At 49.3% G+C, this 14191-nt stretch overlaps 1 protein-coding gene across 1 annotated transcript; it reads right to left on the minus strand.

Annotated features, from left to right (window-relative positions):
- Positions 1-7760: 7760 nt before the first annotated feature.
- Positions 7761-12472, minus strand: Ccrl2 (C-C motif chemokine receptor like 2). The gene is made up of 2 exons (XM_055601856.1): positions 12257-12472; positions 7761-12006 (listed from the first exon to the last, which is right to left on the minus strand). The coding sequence occupies exon 2, from the start codon at positions 11993-11995 to the stop codon at positions 10922-10924; it is 1074 nt and encodes a 357-aa protein (XP_055457831.1). The 5' UTR covers positions 11996-12006; positions 12257-12472; the 3' UTR covers positions 7761-10921.
- Positions 12473-14191: the final 1719 nt, after the last annotated feature.

Raw genomic sequence — 14191 nt, forward strand, 5'->3', positions numbered from 1 at the left:
CTTTCTTTCTTTCTTTCTTTCTTTCTTTCTTTCTTTCTTTCTTTCTTTCTTTTTCTCTCTTCTTTTTTCCTTCCTTCTTTCTTTCTTTTCTTCTTTTCTTTTTTAGTTTTTCAAGACAGGGTTTCTCTGTGTAGCCCTGGCTGTCCTATAGGACAGGCTGGCCTCGAACTCCTGCTTCTCAAATGCTTGGGATAAAGGGTGTGTGCCATCACCACCCAGCTCAGCTTGTTTTCTTCTAACACCCAGGATTACCTGCACAGCATGGCACTGCCCACAGTGGGCTGGGACCTCCCACGTCAATCATTAATCAAGAAAACAATGCCCCACAGACTTGCCTACATGCATTCTTATAGTTATACATGCATTCCTCAATTAAGCGTCCCTCTTCCTAAATGACCTTCGCTTGTGTCAAGCTGACAAAAGAACTAGGCATGCCTGGCTATTACAATGTCGATTCTGGAGACCAAACTCAGGCCCTCATGCTTGCAAGGCTCTACTGACTGAGCTATCTTCCCAGCCACCTAATCACCACTTCCTCAACCCACTTACTCCAATGAGCTCTTCAAAGCAAAGACAATGATCTTGAATTCTACTCCCTCATGCATTTAACTGCTGTTCACCATTGTTAACAACAACAACAAAAAATGGGCAGTTTGTTGCTGCCTGCAGATCTTCTGGAATTTTCAGAAAAGGGCCAATAATCCTGGGACCAAAACTCATTCCTTTTTCATTAAGGCCAGATGTATTGTCCTTCTTCACTAGCCTGAAAAGTCTATGCAATGAGAAACATTTGATGGTAGAGTTTAATGCTTGCAGGTGCAAAACATAACAATTAAACGACAAGATCCTTCTTGAATGAATCAGAAAGTGAAACTAAAGACGCATCAGTGAACTGGGTGTTGTGCCGCACGGCTTTAATCCCTGCACTTGGTAGGCTGAGGCAGGTGGATCTCTGTGAGTTTGAGGCCAGCCTGGTCTACATAGAGAATTCTAAAATGGCCAGAACTATGCAGTGATAACCTGTCTTGAAAAACTAAACAACAACAACAACAAAAGACCCATCAGCAAAATCCGTTTCCCTGTTTGAAATGAAATGCAGCATCATCTCCTGAGAAGCTGTGCTCTGGGAGCCAACCACCCCTAGGGCTGACCAAGCAAGACTGCCTCCCTCTTTGCATCTGTGTCCGCCAGGGGTCAGTGGTGGCTCTGCCATTCGTCCCCCTGGTCTGAACACAGGACGAAATAGAAAAAATAAGAGTGCCAGACAATAACTCTTAAAGTTTCTATTTGATCCCCATTATTTAATGTTAATGAAATAGTCCAGCAGGACACTTTATTTCTGGAGGAGAAGCAGAGCCTTCGGTTATTTCAGTTTCAAGGCTCTTCTCTGCCCTGTTTTGTCTCCCATAGGTTCATGCATTTAAACGAGTGGTTCCCCAGCCACGGCAATCTTTTGGAAGGTTGTCGAGTGTTTCAGAAGAGCAACCTTGCTGGAGGAAGGAGGAAGTGGGTTGCTGGGGTTTTATAGCCTGGTCCCACATAGCCCAGGCCTATATCCTGTTTGTTTCCTGCTTTCTGGCCTTCCTAGTGTTGAGGTGGAGTCCTGGCCACTCAACGGCTGCTACCACGGAGCAGCCTGCACCATTTCCACTCCTCCATGATTCAAGGTGTAAGCCAGAATAAGCCCTCCTTCCCCAAAGTTTTGTTTTGTTTTATTTGTTTGTTTGTTTTTCAGGCATTTGGTGGTAGCAACAGGAAAAGTAACCAAGGGGCTGGAGAGATGGCTCAGCTGTTAAAAGTGTCTTCTGTCCTTCCAGGGGACCCAAGTTTGGCTACCAGCACCTGTAACTTTAGTTCTAGTGGATCTGACACCTTCTGGCTTCCCCAGGCACCTACACACGTGCCCACTGATAGACACACACACACACAAAGAAAGAAAAAATTAAATATTTTAAGTCATTTTTAAAATTTTGTAAATGTATAAATTGTATAAATGTTTTTCATGCATTTATGTCTGTGCACCAAGTGCATGCCGGATGTCCTTGGAGGCCAGAAGACAGTGCCAGATCCCCTGCAATGGAGTTACACATGGATCCTGACCATTGAACCCGGGTCCTCTGTAAGAGCCACAAGTGTTCTTAACCACTAAGCCATCTCTCCCATCCTCTAGTAGCTGAGCTGAGTGACGGCTTAGTACTCATGTCGCACAACCTGCAGCCACATGTAAGTCCAGCTCCAGGAGGATGCAACACCCCAGACCTCAGCAGTCATCTGTGTCGGGAGCACATTAGCAAGCCACCAGCCTCAGGCCTGGGCACCACCCTGCTCCTTATGCTGAACGTGATAGGGCTGCTGGCTTCCCAGGGCCACACCCTGAAATAGATTCTTAAAAATGTTTCAACAGAAGGGGCGGGGTGAACGCCAGGAGCCATGTCTGAATGATCTGGTGGAGCCGGGGAGTACGTCAGAGCTGGTGTCAGCCAGGGAAACATCTTGAGAGGCCACGTGACTTGAGAAAAGTAAGGGTGAGAGCTCAGAGCCACACAGAGCTGACTCCCTTGGCCAGATGATGGGGGAACTAATAGCGTGGGAAAGAGGTGTGGAATCGGAAGAGGGGTGTGCTTGGAGGAGATGGCTGGGCACTAGGACAGCTTCTCAAGGAGTGTGGTTGCGAAGGCCATTCCTATATGATGGCTATGAAGTCCTGTGTTGTTTGTTTGTTTGTTTGTTTGGTTGGTTGGTTGGTTGGTTTAGTTTGTTTTTGACTTCCAGATAGGGTTTCTGTGTAGCCCTGGCAGCTCTGGAACTCTCTATTTAGAACAGGCTGGCCTCAAACTCAGAGATCTGCCTGCTTCTGCCTCTCAGGTGCTGTGTTTGAAGGTGTGCGCCACGCTGCCTTTAATAATACTGGCTAGGCTATGGAGCCTTCGCAGTGGTACCCAGGATGTAAGAATGCCCACCGCTTGTTGACTTTCCTGTCCTTTCCTTTGGTAACAGAGATCCAGGAAAATTGTCTGCCTTGGGGTGGGGGGGGGGGAAGCATGTGAAGAGAGGCCAGGGTCTCCAAATGAGGGGTAGCTGAGGGGAAAGTGGGGAGGTGGTAGAGATGATTGCCAGGGGACAGCAGGGTCCTCCTAAGAGAGGTCCTGGGCATTCTGCAGATGTGTTGCTTGGCTTTTTAAGAAAGAATGATACCCAAATATTAGAAGATGTAGGGACTCTTGGCTAGGCAGGGATAGACAGGAAAAAAGAAGAGGAAACCCATTCTCTTGTGGATTTGAATGTGGATGAGAGAAATGTCCATCTGCTAAGGTTCTGTGCTTCTCATGGCCTTGTGGGAGAAAATCCCCATATAACACCTCTAGGGAACGATTTCAGACAGACAGACAGACGTGGGAAATCTAGATCTCCTACACGGTGCTGGTCCCACAGAGTCAAGCTGCCTGCATCTTCCATCCCCACTCAGCTGGGTGTGCGTTTCTGTTACTTTCCTAGTCACTGTGACAAAATACCCGGCAACATGAGCTTGAGGTGGAGACGATCCACTTTCAGTCACTGTGAGGGCACAGCTTACCACACTGAGGAGGGCCTGGGGCAGGAGCGTGAGGCGGATGCTCACACCGTGCTCACAGTCAGGAGAGAGAGAGAGGAGTGACGGTGCTCAGCTCCTTTCTCCTTTTTACTCAGCCAGAGACCCAGCCTAGGGGATGGCGCTGCCCACAGTCACAGTGGGTCTTCAGTGAGACCTTCCTGGAAATTCCCACACAGACAAGCCCAGAGGTGTGTCTACACTGTGTTTCTAAATCCAGTCATGCTAACCGTGAAGACTGGGTCCTGCTCAGTGTCCTGTTGTCATTTCCTCACACCTGTGTCCCCAGGGAAAACTGTGAGCTTTGGATTCAATACAGCCTATGTGTTGTATCATTTTCTGTTTCTACCCGGGACAGGGCCTCAAGGCTTCTCCAGAATGGCATCATGGTGTGATGAGCCCAAGTCCTGCCTTTACTGGTGACGTTTCCCAAGGCTCTGGGCAGTCCCTGGGAAGGTCCCTTGTCCCCTGTCTCTTTTGGTGGAAGAATGACCCCCAGTCAGAACACATATGCCAGATCTTTCCCTTCAGAAACCCAAAACAACACAGCGTTTTCTTGGTCTCTGATTCTACTTCAGGCCCCTTAAATGTTGAATTTTTAAGAGCTTACTCAAGTAATCTGCACAGCAATAAGACAACCAAACAAGCAAAGAACTAAAAAAGTCCTTTAGCTTCCATTTCCTCTTTGTTGAGTGAGGGCGTTGTTTCCTGGTGGCCTGCTAACATTGGAAGATATCCAGCTGTCCAGTTACCATGTCCCTCCACCCTCTACGGACCAGGGGACAGGGAGAAAGGAAGACAAGGCAGACAGGCAGAGTCCTGCCTAGCGTGAGAACACACTCAGTGTCCTCAACACACTGAGCTGGAAGAACCCAGGACAGGTCCAGCCTGTCCCAGCTCACCCTTCCTCACCCGTCTCTCACTTCTGGTTCATAGAACTGACTGAAGAAAGCCAAAAATGGCCGGGCAGTCATCTCCTCTATTGTGAAACAGACCTTGTGTGAGAAAGTCATGCCTTCCACATCTTCCTTAGACGGAAAGAACCTCTAACAGATGAATCTTTAAGCTCATCTGAACCGCTGTTGGCAGGGTGGTGGCTGCACAGGAAGAGCCAGTCCTATGAATACCCTGCTACCCCCCAGTGCGGGGACGGGTCAAGTGTCTCCAGGTTTTTGGCCTCTTAACCAAAGAACTGAAATAACAATTTACACAAACTTGCAACAGTCCCAAGGAAACTTTATTTAAAGCAAAACAATAGAAGAGACCAGAACACACTTGCCAGGAGCAACAGGCCTCATGAGTGAAGACACTCAAGGGCCCCAGTTATTGTGGGGACTTCCTGTTACTGGCTGCAAGAGAAGGAGAAGGAAGAATTTGGTGAGGAATTTGGCATACTGAGTGTGGCTCTCTGTTGTGGCTGATAAACCTATAAGTCATATAATCTTTTTTTTTTTTTTTTTTTTATTGTGTGTGTCTCTTTCCAAAACATATCTGACTTTTATCACATGCAAGCCTAATCATACACAGGCACAAGATGACAAATCAAGTGTGCTGGTTAGTGTTTGTCAACCTGACACAAATCTAGATATTCTCAGGAAAAGGCAATCTCAGTTGAGGAACTGTATCCATCAGATTGGCCCGCAAGCATGTCTGTGGGTCATGTTCTTGATTGCTGATTGGTGGGGGAGGGTTCAGCCACTGTGGACCATACCATTCCTGGGCAGGTGAGCCAGGGCAGTGCAAGCAAGGTACCCAAGCAAGCAGGGAAGAGCAAGTAGTGCTCCCCATTCAGTTCCAGATTCCTGCCCCGGCCTCCCTTCATGATAGACTGTCACCCGTAAGCCAAGTAAACCCTTTCATCCCAGACTTGCTTTTGGTCAGGATGTTTTCTCACAAACACAGAAAAGCAAAGATAACATAGGGGATTCTCCTTAAAAGTTCATTTAAGTGAGGATTGAGCATCTTACCCAGGGTCCTCCTTCTTGCTTAGCTTCTTTCGGTGTACAGATTTTAGTATGTTTATCTTATATTATATGTCTAATATCCATTTATAAGTGAATATATACTGTATGTGTCTTTGTGCTTCTGGGATACCTCACTCAGGATGATCTTTTCTAGTTCCTCACTCAGAAAGGCAAACGAGATGGACATCAGAGGAGGGAGAAAATAGGGAACAGGACAGGAGCCTACCACAGAGGGTCTCTGAAAGACTCTACCCAGCAGGGTATCAAAGCAGATGCTGAGACTCATAGCAAACTTTGGGCAGAGTACAGGGAATCTCATGAAAGAAGGGGGTAGATAGAAAGACCTGGAGGGGACAGGAGCTCCACAAGGAGAGCGACAGAACCAAAAATCTGGGCAAAGGGGTCTTTTCTGATACTGATACTCCAACCAAGGACCATGCATGGAGATAACCTAGAACCCCTGCACAGATGTAGCCCACGGCAGCTCAGTATCCAAGTAGGTTCCCTAATAATGGGAACAGGGGCTGTCTCTGACATTAACTCAGTGGCTGGCTCTTTGACACCCCCCCTCAAGGGGGGAGCAGCCTTACCAGGCCACAGAGGAAGATAATGAAGACAGTCCTGATAAGGCCTGATAAGCTAGGGTCAGACGGAAGGGGAGGAGGACCTCCCCTATCAGTGGACTGGGGGAAGGGCATGGGAGGAAAAGAGGGAGGAAGGGTAGGATTCAGAAGGGATGAGGGAGGGGAATACAGGTGGGATACAAGTAAATCAAATGTAATAAATAAAAAAAATAAATTTTTTAAAAAAGAAAAAAAAAGTTCATTTGAGGACACAGTTTTGCCTTAGTGCACATGTGCTCTAAAACCAGTTCAGGCTTGATGAAACTGACCCTCAACTAGGATGTATTAGGAATCCTTTTGAGTAGACACTGTCAGAGTTTGACAGAGAAAATAAACATATCCTATTGTTTTGAGAGGGGTGTAAGTGCATCCTGTTGAAGGTAGGGCTGAGGTTGTCAGATGCATTGTTCCGAAAGAGGCGTGCTTGCAAAGCATGTTCAGGTAAAGGAGCCAAGAGTGTTATTAGAAAGTAGGCATGTATAACCCAAACCAGGTGGAGTCCTGGGTTACTAATATTCCCCGTGCTTCCCTACCTCACCCGACACACGGCAGGAACAGTGCCACTCTGCTGGAAAAATTCACAGGCTGTCTCACAGTGCCGTTTCAGAGAGGGCTCTGGGGTCTCCGTAGGCTCTTCGCAGGTGTCCTTGTTACCTGGAATTGTTAGCTTCAGGAGGGTCCTGAGAACTCCTTACCAAGCCACATTCAGGCTTGCAGCAGATGAGCTAGGGCAATGGTGATGAGCAGAACCGCATCCTGACCCAGACTGCCCTGCTACATGCTACATGCTTTTGAGTTATACTCAAACCACAGAGACAAAGGAGGACACTGGGTCTCTTTGTTCTTCCCAATGTGGCCACATCAAACATCTCTCTCTTTTTCTCTCTCCCTCTCTCCCTCCTGCTTTTTACCATTACTTGCTTGTTTCGTTGACTTCTTGAGGACAGACGACCAAGCCTCGTTTGTCAGGTCTCAGGCTCTGACCTGAATAAATCTGGTAACACCCAAGTAACAGACCTCCACCGAAGTCTGTATCTGGGGTCCTGACGTACGGCTCAGGTTTAAATAGAGGGCAAGCAGTCCTGGTCAAGGAGCGGCGCCTCATATCATTGTCCCCAGCCCAGCCTCTCCTACAAGGTGCTCTAACAAGTGCTCAGAACCGTGTGAAATCTCTTCCTGGAAGACAACATCCAGCTTCCCCTTCTCTATCATGAGACTCCCAGGGAAAGTCCAATTCCCTCCATTGTTTCAATAGTTTGATATCCAAAGGGAGAGAGGCACACATGTCTTCATTCCTGCCGGGATGGCTACACCCTTTCCTGGGAATGTACAGTCCCTTCCCTAGGCAGTGTGGTCTGGAGAGCTGGAAGGCTGGATTCAGTGTTCTGTTTTTGTAAGGCTGCCATGGTAAGACTGAAGGCTGATGGCTGGCCCAGGCCCTCACCCACGCCTCCTGCAATACTCTACAGTGATGAGCCTTCCTCACAGATAGAGCCAACCAGCAGTTTCTTCCACAGGCAAATAGCTTGCAAGCAAACCAGAAGCACTATCATTTTTTTTTTTTTTTTTTTACTACACTAGCCATTTTCTGTTTGCTTTTTACTGTTTGTTAGTTTTTTATTACAGTATTTGTGGAAAAATAGAAAAGCTAGTGTTATTTTAAAATTTTATTACGTGTTTATTTGTGTGTGTGTGTGTGTGTGTGTGTGCACGCCAAAGCACACACATACAGGTCAGAGGACAGCTCGTAGGAGTTTGCTCTCTCCATCTACCCTGTGGATCCCGGGGACCCAACGTGGGTCATCAGGCTTGATGGTAACCAGCTTTATCCCCTGAGCCATCTCACTTTCCACAATTTTTTTTTTCTTTTCAGGAGACAGTCCACTTGTTCTAACACAGAAGAAAGGCCCTGCTGGATTCCCATTTTTTAGTATACCACATCCACTTTGGATTCTCAGCACCTGTCTTACCTACAGCTCCCATTAGATCTTTCCACTTTCTGAATTTTCATCCTGGAAATGCTGACAAGGCCATTCTTTAAGTTCATCCCTATCAGTGAATGTCAGAGAAGGAAACTACTCCCTCCCAGACTTCTGTTTAACATAGAAGTGGCTGGAGAGCCCAGACCTGCTTCCTTAAATCTGTGAAGAGATTATATTCTTGAACTTTCCAAACCTCTTTGCATAACTACGGGGATGCTTTCTGCCTGAGTCTCTCTTCTTTCTTGCAGCTGAGAGAGAAGCCACCCCCGTTCTCCTCCCTAGTCATGGGTAAGGGTGAAAGGGTGCAGTCATCCCTTGTGCTGCCTGGAAACTCTGGGCATGTGATGGAAGCCTGGGCAGCAGAGGACCCTAGGCTGTGCCCCAAGACAGCCTGAAGTAACACCCTGGTGTGCCTCAGAGGCTTTTAAAACCAGCCATATTGGAGTACAGTGGCTGCATGATAGGCCACAGTAAAAACAGCACTGCCGCCCAGATAGCAAACATATTCACCAGACCCTCAGTGAGCCTTTTGTAATGTATCCCATACTCCTCCTGTGTAAGCATCCTCAGCAGCCACTTACATCAGCCACTGAGGGTTAGTCTGCGTTTTCTAAAATTATATCTAAATAAAAAATTAAGAATGAACACATTGGAAATTATAACTAACTGAGCAGGAGTCACCATTTGCTCTGCCTCTGAGGACTGTGTGATTCTGTAGTCTGCAACTGCTTCTCTGTCCACCTGTTGAGGCACAGGTGGTCTGATGGCAGCTTGCGGCTGTATAAATACAGCTTTCACGACGGTTCGTGTCCAAGCGTGTGTACAGGCACGTTTTCGTTTTCGTTTTTCTTGGGTAAGCATCTAGAAGTGGAGGGACTGGTAACTCCATATTTAGCTTTTAGACAAACTTCCATCTTCTCCCAAACTGGTTGTGTCATTTTATATTCCCACCAGCACTGTACAAGAATTCCAATTTTAGTTACTTAGAGACATTAAAAATACCACCATATATTTTTTTTTTCTTTTTAAAATTCCTTTTCGGGGTGTGGTTCCTGTGAGTGTGTGCACAAGAGCATGCGAGCACACGTGTTCAGAAAGGCTCATGTGCAAGTCTCAGGACAACTTTTCAGAGTTAGATCTCTCCTCCCACCTTTAGGTGGGTTCCAGGGCTTGAACTCAGGTCACCAGGCTCACACAGCAAGTACCTTCACTCACTAGGCCGCCTCCCCTTCCTTCTGTTATGATGATGACTGACAGGAGAATCTTTTGTCCTGGGAAGGGTTCCTGGGTGGGAGCTCTGGTTATACTCCTTCCCTGCCCGCCCCTGCTTGCCCCTAACTTACTCTGAGGCCTGTAGCCTGATCATAGCCCTGTGAGATCTGTGGCCACAAGCCCTCGGCCCAGATGGACTGTGGGACACCAGAGGCAGGAACGCTAGAGCTCTGAACACTACAGGCAGGAAGAGGGGCCACCCCAGACGGGTAACCCGGGCAACTGCTGGCCTCTTGCTGGCCGGCAGATGGGAGGAGCCGGTGCTGTGTAACTCACCTTCAGAAGGAAGTGGGGAATGATTTGTAGTCACAGGCTAATGAGGCCTGAGGTATGTGTTACATTTCAAAGGTCACAGTGTTCATCTAACCCAGCATTTCTAAACATACTTTTACGTCTACTCTTGTTAAATTTCCTGAAACACCACAGCCTTCATGACATAGGTAGAGACAACTAACTCTGAAACCTGGAGCCCTCATAGGCCGAAATAATCAGGGAAGCTTGGGTACAGCGAGCAGTCGAGAGAGCCTAGTGGGTTTCACAGCCTCCATGCAGCCAGTTCTTCTCATGACCTGCAGAAGGTGCTTGAGAAAAGTGTTTCTGTGCCAATGTTTGCTTTGAACATAATGTTTCCTTGAACTCACTATGTAGCCAAGGATGACCTTAAACTTCTGATCTTTCTTCATCCACCTCTTGAGTTTAGCTGAAATGAAGTAGCGCACCGGCGGTGGCAAACGCCACCTTTAATCCTAGCACTTGGGAGGCAGAGACAGGCACCTATCTCAGTTCAAGGCCAGGCTGGACAATAAAGAGAGTTCCAGGTCAGCTAGGGCTATGCAAAGAAACCCTATCTCAAAAAACCAAAGCCAAAAACCAGAGCAAAAACCCACGACCGTACTAGGTGTACTCCACGATGCAGGTCAAAGCCAGGGTTGCAGGGCTGACATTCCACCAACTGAACTACAGTCCCAGCCCTCAAAGTGGGCTTTAAAAGTGCATATCCACTGCATGTAATTGGTTGAACAAAAAAGTTGAAGTTGGGGGAGGTCTTGCTATGTTGCCCAGGCTACCTTTGCATTTGTGGGATTCCTCCTGCCTTAGTCCACCCGAGAGTGCTGGGATTAACAGACACATGCCGCCACTCCTGGCTGTCAATCATTGAAAGGTTGGCACACTTAGCATAACTCACAGGCCCTGAGGCAAGGGATCTCTGTCCTACCGCCGTAGAGCTGTGTACCTCTGAACAAATTACTGAGCTACAGTTTCTTTCTCAGAGATATGGGACACACACCAGCCACACCCACACCTCGGACAAGCACTATGGAGGAGAGATGGAGTTCACCGGTATAAGTAGCTTGCTTGGTTCTGCGCCAGAGCCAAATCCAGTGCTTAGTAGTGAAAATCCATTAACCAGCCCCCTTTCTTCCCACGTTCCATTTTTATACAAACAAACAAAAATTACATAAAACAAGGCGAAGAGACAAGGACTAATGTTTACGCATCCTGCCTTTGATGCACACTACTGTACAGCTCAATGGGACTGTCGTGACCTTGCCTTGGCTCGGCTCGCGGAGGGTCCCCGCCGCTTTGAAACGGGACATTGCTGCACCGTGGGAACAGGCCGCGGAGGTATCTAGTAACGGTCTGGTCAAGAAGCAACCAGAGGAGAGGGTTGACGCAGCAGTGGGCTGTGGCGATGAGCTGTGTGACCTGGATGCTTGCAGCCAGGTGGTAGCTGCTCTTCTCCCCCTGCAGGGACAAGTGTTCCTGGAAAGCAGACAGGAAGAGCACAGCGCTGTAAGGTGCCCACATCAAAAGGAACACGCCCATTAGGACAAAAGCAGGCTTGCGGAGATCGTGCCACCGCTCCCTGAAGCTCTGAGCTTTCCTCATTTGCGCGCAGCAGAATATCAAAACCAGCAGAGGAAGAACCAGCGCCAGAACGTTCGTCTTTAAAGCCAGAGCGTGCTTCCAGAACGGCTCTTCCACCGGCAAGAAGTGAGGTTTGCCGAAGGCGCACGTGTGTTTCTGTCTTTCCATCTGAGGCTTATAAAACACAGCTTCAGGCAGAGAGAGCGCAGCCGCCAACACCCAGGCCAGGACGCTTGTGACAACGGCACAGGGCAGTGTGGTGAGGGTGGTCGCCAAGCTCCCCTGGGAAAACACCAGGTACCCTTGCACAAGGAGAAGGGTGTTGAGAAGCGCCTGGCTGTACAGGCCTGCGGAGTGGAGTCCGACGAGAACTTTACACGTCGCGTTGCCGGGGCTCTCCCCGCGCACGGCGGCGTGGGCCCAGAAGGGCAGGGGAAGCAGGAAACACAGGTTCGAAACCGCCAGGCTTAGAAAGCAGACGTCGCCCACTTGCTTGAGTCCCTTGAACCTCACCAGGGCGTACACGGCCAAAGCGTTGTCCAGGACACCCAGGGCGAACACGGCGCAGCAAAACTGCAGCACCTGCCGGGCCGAGAGGAGCTCCGGGGCGAGGGTTCGGTCCACCTCCCCGCTGTCCAGGTCGCCCTGTATGAGGACGTCGTACTCGTCGTCCGGGGCCGCTGTGTAATTATCCATCTCCCACCGCCCTGCGGGGAAACCACAAGTTACATTTCCCCTCCATCCTACAGCAAAGGCTCTGGGTAGATACGCCCCCACAGCGGCAGCTCGCTCTCTCCACCCGGCCCGCTGCCCAGCGCGAAGGAGGCAGGGATTTTGGTCCCGTAGTAAATTCTTTTGGTTGAAGTGGGAGATAAGGGTTTAAGAAAACAAAGCGTTAAAAACAACCAGAGCGGGCTTAACCTACTTCCCAGATACTTAAAAAATAAGTTTCCTTACCTTGCTCACCTTGAAACAGCGTCCTTGGGGGCAGGCTGCTTGATATTTTTCTCTCGAGGGATATAAACAGATGTTTGCAAAAGTGAAACTGCGCTGGCCAAGCAGGCAGGCACACTGGCGAGATAAAGAGAACCTAACCACTCCACCGAGTTCCCAAGGGTGGGGAAGGCTGCAGCCCCATGATCTAGCGTCCAGGGGGCTGTGGGAACGTCGGGGTCAGGGAAACAGCTCTTCCTTCTTGACCCGGAGGAGCTGCAGACAGCGCTGTTTACCCCTCCGAGGCTCCGTGCCCCTGCCAGGCACAGCGCTCACGGGCCAGCTGGACTCGAGTTCCCCAAGTCCTTCTCAGGCGCCTCTGTCAGCCTGCGAGAAAATGAGCAGCGGCGCTTCCGTCCCTCCCTCTCCCAGCGTCCCATGTTTGCCTTCTCGGTACCTCTTAGCCAGCTGGACCTCCAGGCTGCCTCGGATAAGGACACTAAGTCACGCCTGCTCCCAGTGATAATAAGTGTGTGATGTCAGAGGCTGAGGGGAACCGCCCCCCTCCCCCTGGCTTCCGACATGAGTTCTGTCAGCAGATAACAGATTTCCCCGAGCACGAAAACTGTTCTTCGTGCTCACCAGAGTCCAGACTTTCCGCCCTGACCCTTTAAGAGTGGTGCCACCGGCTCTGGTGAAAAGCTACTCTCCTGAAGTAGCACAAGGACCTAGTGACCCGCAGGGAGAAACAGTGAATGGTGTGGGTGGTTTTTCCTTCCTTTTCTTTTTTTCTTCTTTTAACTCCCAGCTTTGAGAAGCGCTTTTCTGATTGGGTAGAGTGCTGTGAGTTAATTTGGGGAGCATGGAAGCCTGAGTGCTATCAGGAGGGGAGGAGTTTGGGGACAGAGCGGGGCCCAAAGGGAGCGTTGCTAAATGTAAGGCTGATGTGGACATTCCTGCTTAGGAAAGCAGAGAGTGTTGCAAGCAGCTGGAAGGAAGCTTTCAGGGTTGGGACCCTTGGCAGAGCTGACCCTGCTCAGGGAAAGCCCCAGGGGAAAATCCTGAGTCAGGGCGAGTGGGAGGGGACCAGGTGGGAGATACCCTGAGGAAGTAAAACGGGTAGCGTGAAGGATGGGGATGAAGAAAGGAAATCCACAGTTGCCTGGCCTTGGAGTGGTGGGGAGGGGGCAGTTTGAAGAGGGGCATCTAAAAGAAGGACTTTAAAGAACTGGGGGAAAAATACGTGTGGGCTGCCTACAGGCCAACGGCTCTGTGCAGCCATGACTGACCTAATCTGAGGAGCAGTTGATGTCTCTGATTTACGCACATTGCACTACCAGCAACGGGCCTGATAAACGTGATAAAAACAAACAAACAAACAAACAAAAACAGAAACAGATAATGAGGAGACTAGTAAGAAAATACAGAAAGAAAAGAGCCCAGAAAAACACAACTGAGCATTAAGCTCCAAACGTCTCCACAGCGAGGTTGGTGCGGTGAGAACCCAGAATGGAAGAGCTTCCCAACAAGGCCTCGCCCCCCCCATAGGTGGGGAGCATCTGTGAATGATTGGGAATCGCCAGGCCCTGGGATGCTCTGTCTACCCACGGACATGGCTACAGTCGAGGGTCATGAGAGCTGCACCCTCCCGAGATCTCTGCCTTAGGCAGCAAGATGTCCCGGAGCCACACGATGACACCTGGCCTGTGAGTGAGTAGGCTAAGTGGCTCATAGGTCAGTCCCAGAGTCACAAAGACACACACTGCTCATTAGATGGGTGGGTGTGGGGGGGAGAGCGGGCACCCTGTTTGCTTTATAGGCTGTGCCATACAGTTCTGGGAAATTCAGGCTCGCTCCAACTTCTCCCCCAGTGTGGCCTTCACTGTCAGCATGGTTTTATTTTGGTTTGATTCCCAGCATTCTGCCTGTCCACACTCGGGCCCGATTTTTTTCATACAC

This window comes from Psammomys obesus, unplaced genomic scaffold, assembly GCF_907164565.1.
Source record: "Psammomys obesus unplaced genomic scaffold, mPsaObe1.curated_primary_1811, whole genome shotgun sequence".
Taxonomy (NCBI): Eukaryota; Metazoa; Chordata; class Mammalia; order Rodentia; family Muridae; genus Psammomys; species Psammomys obesus.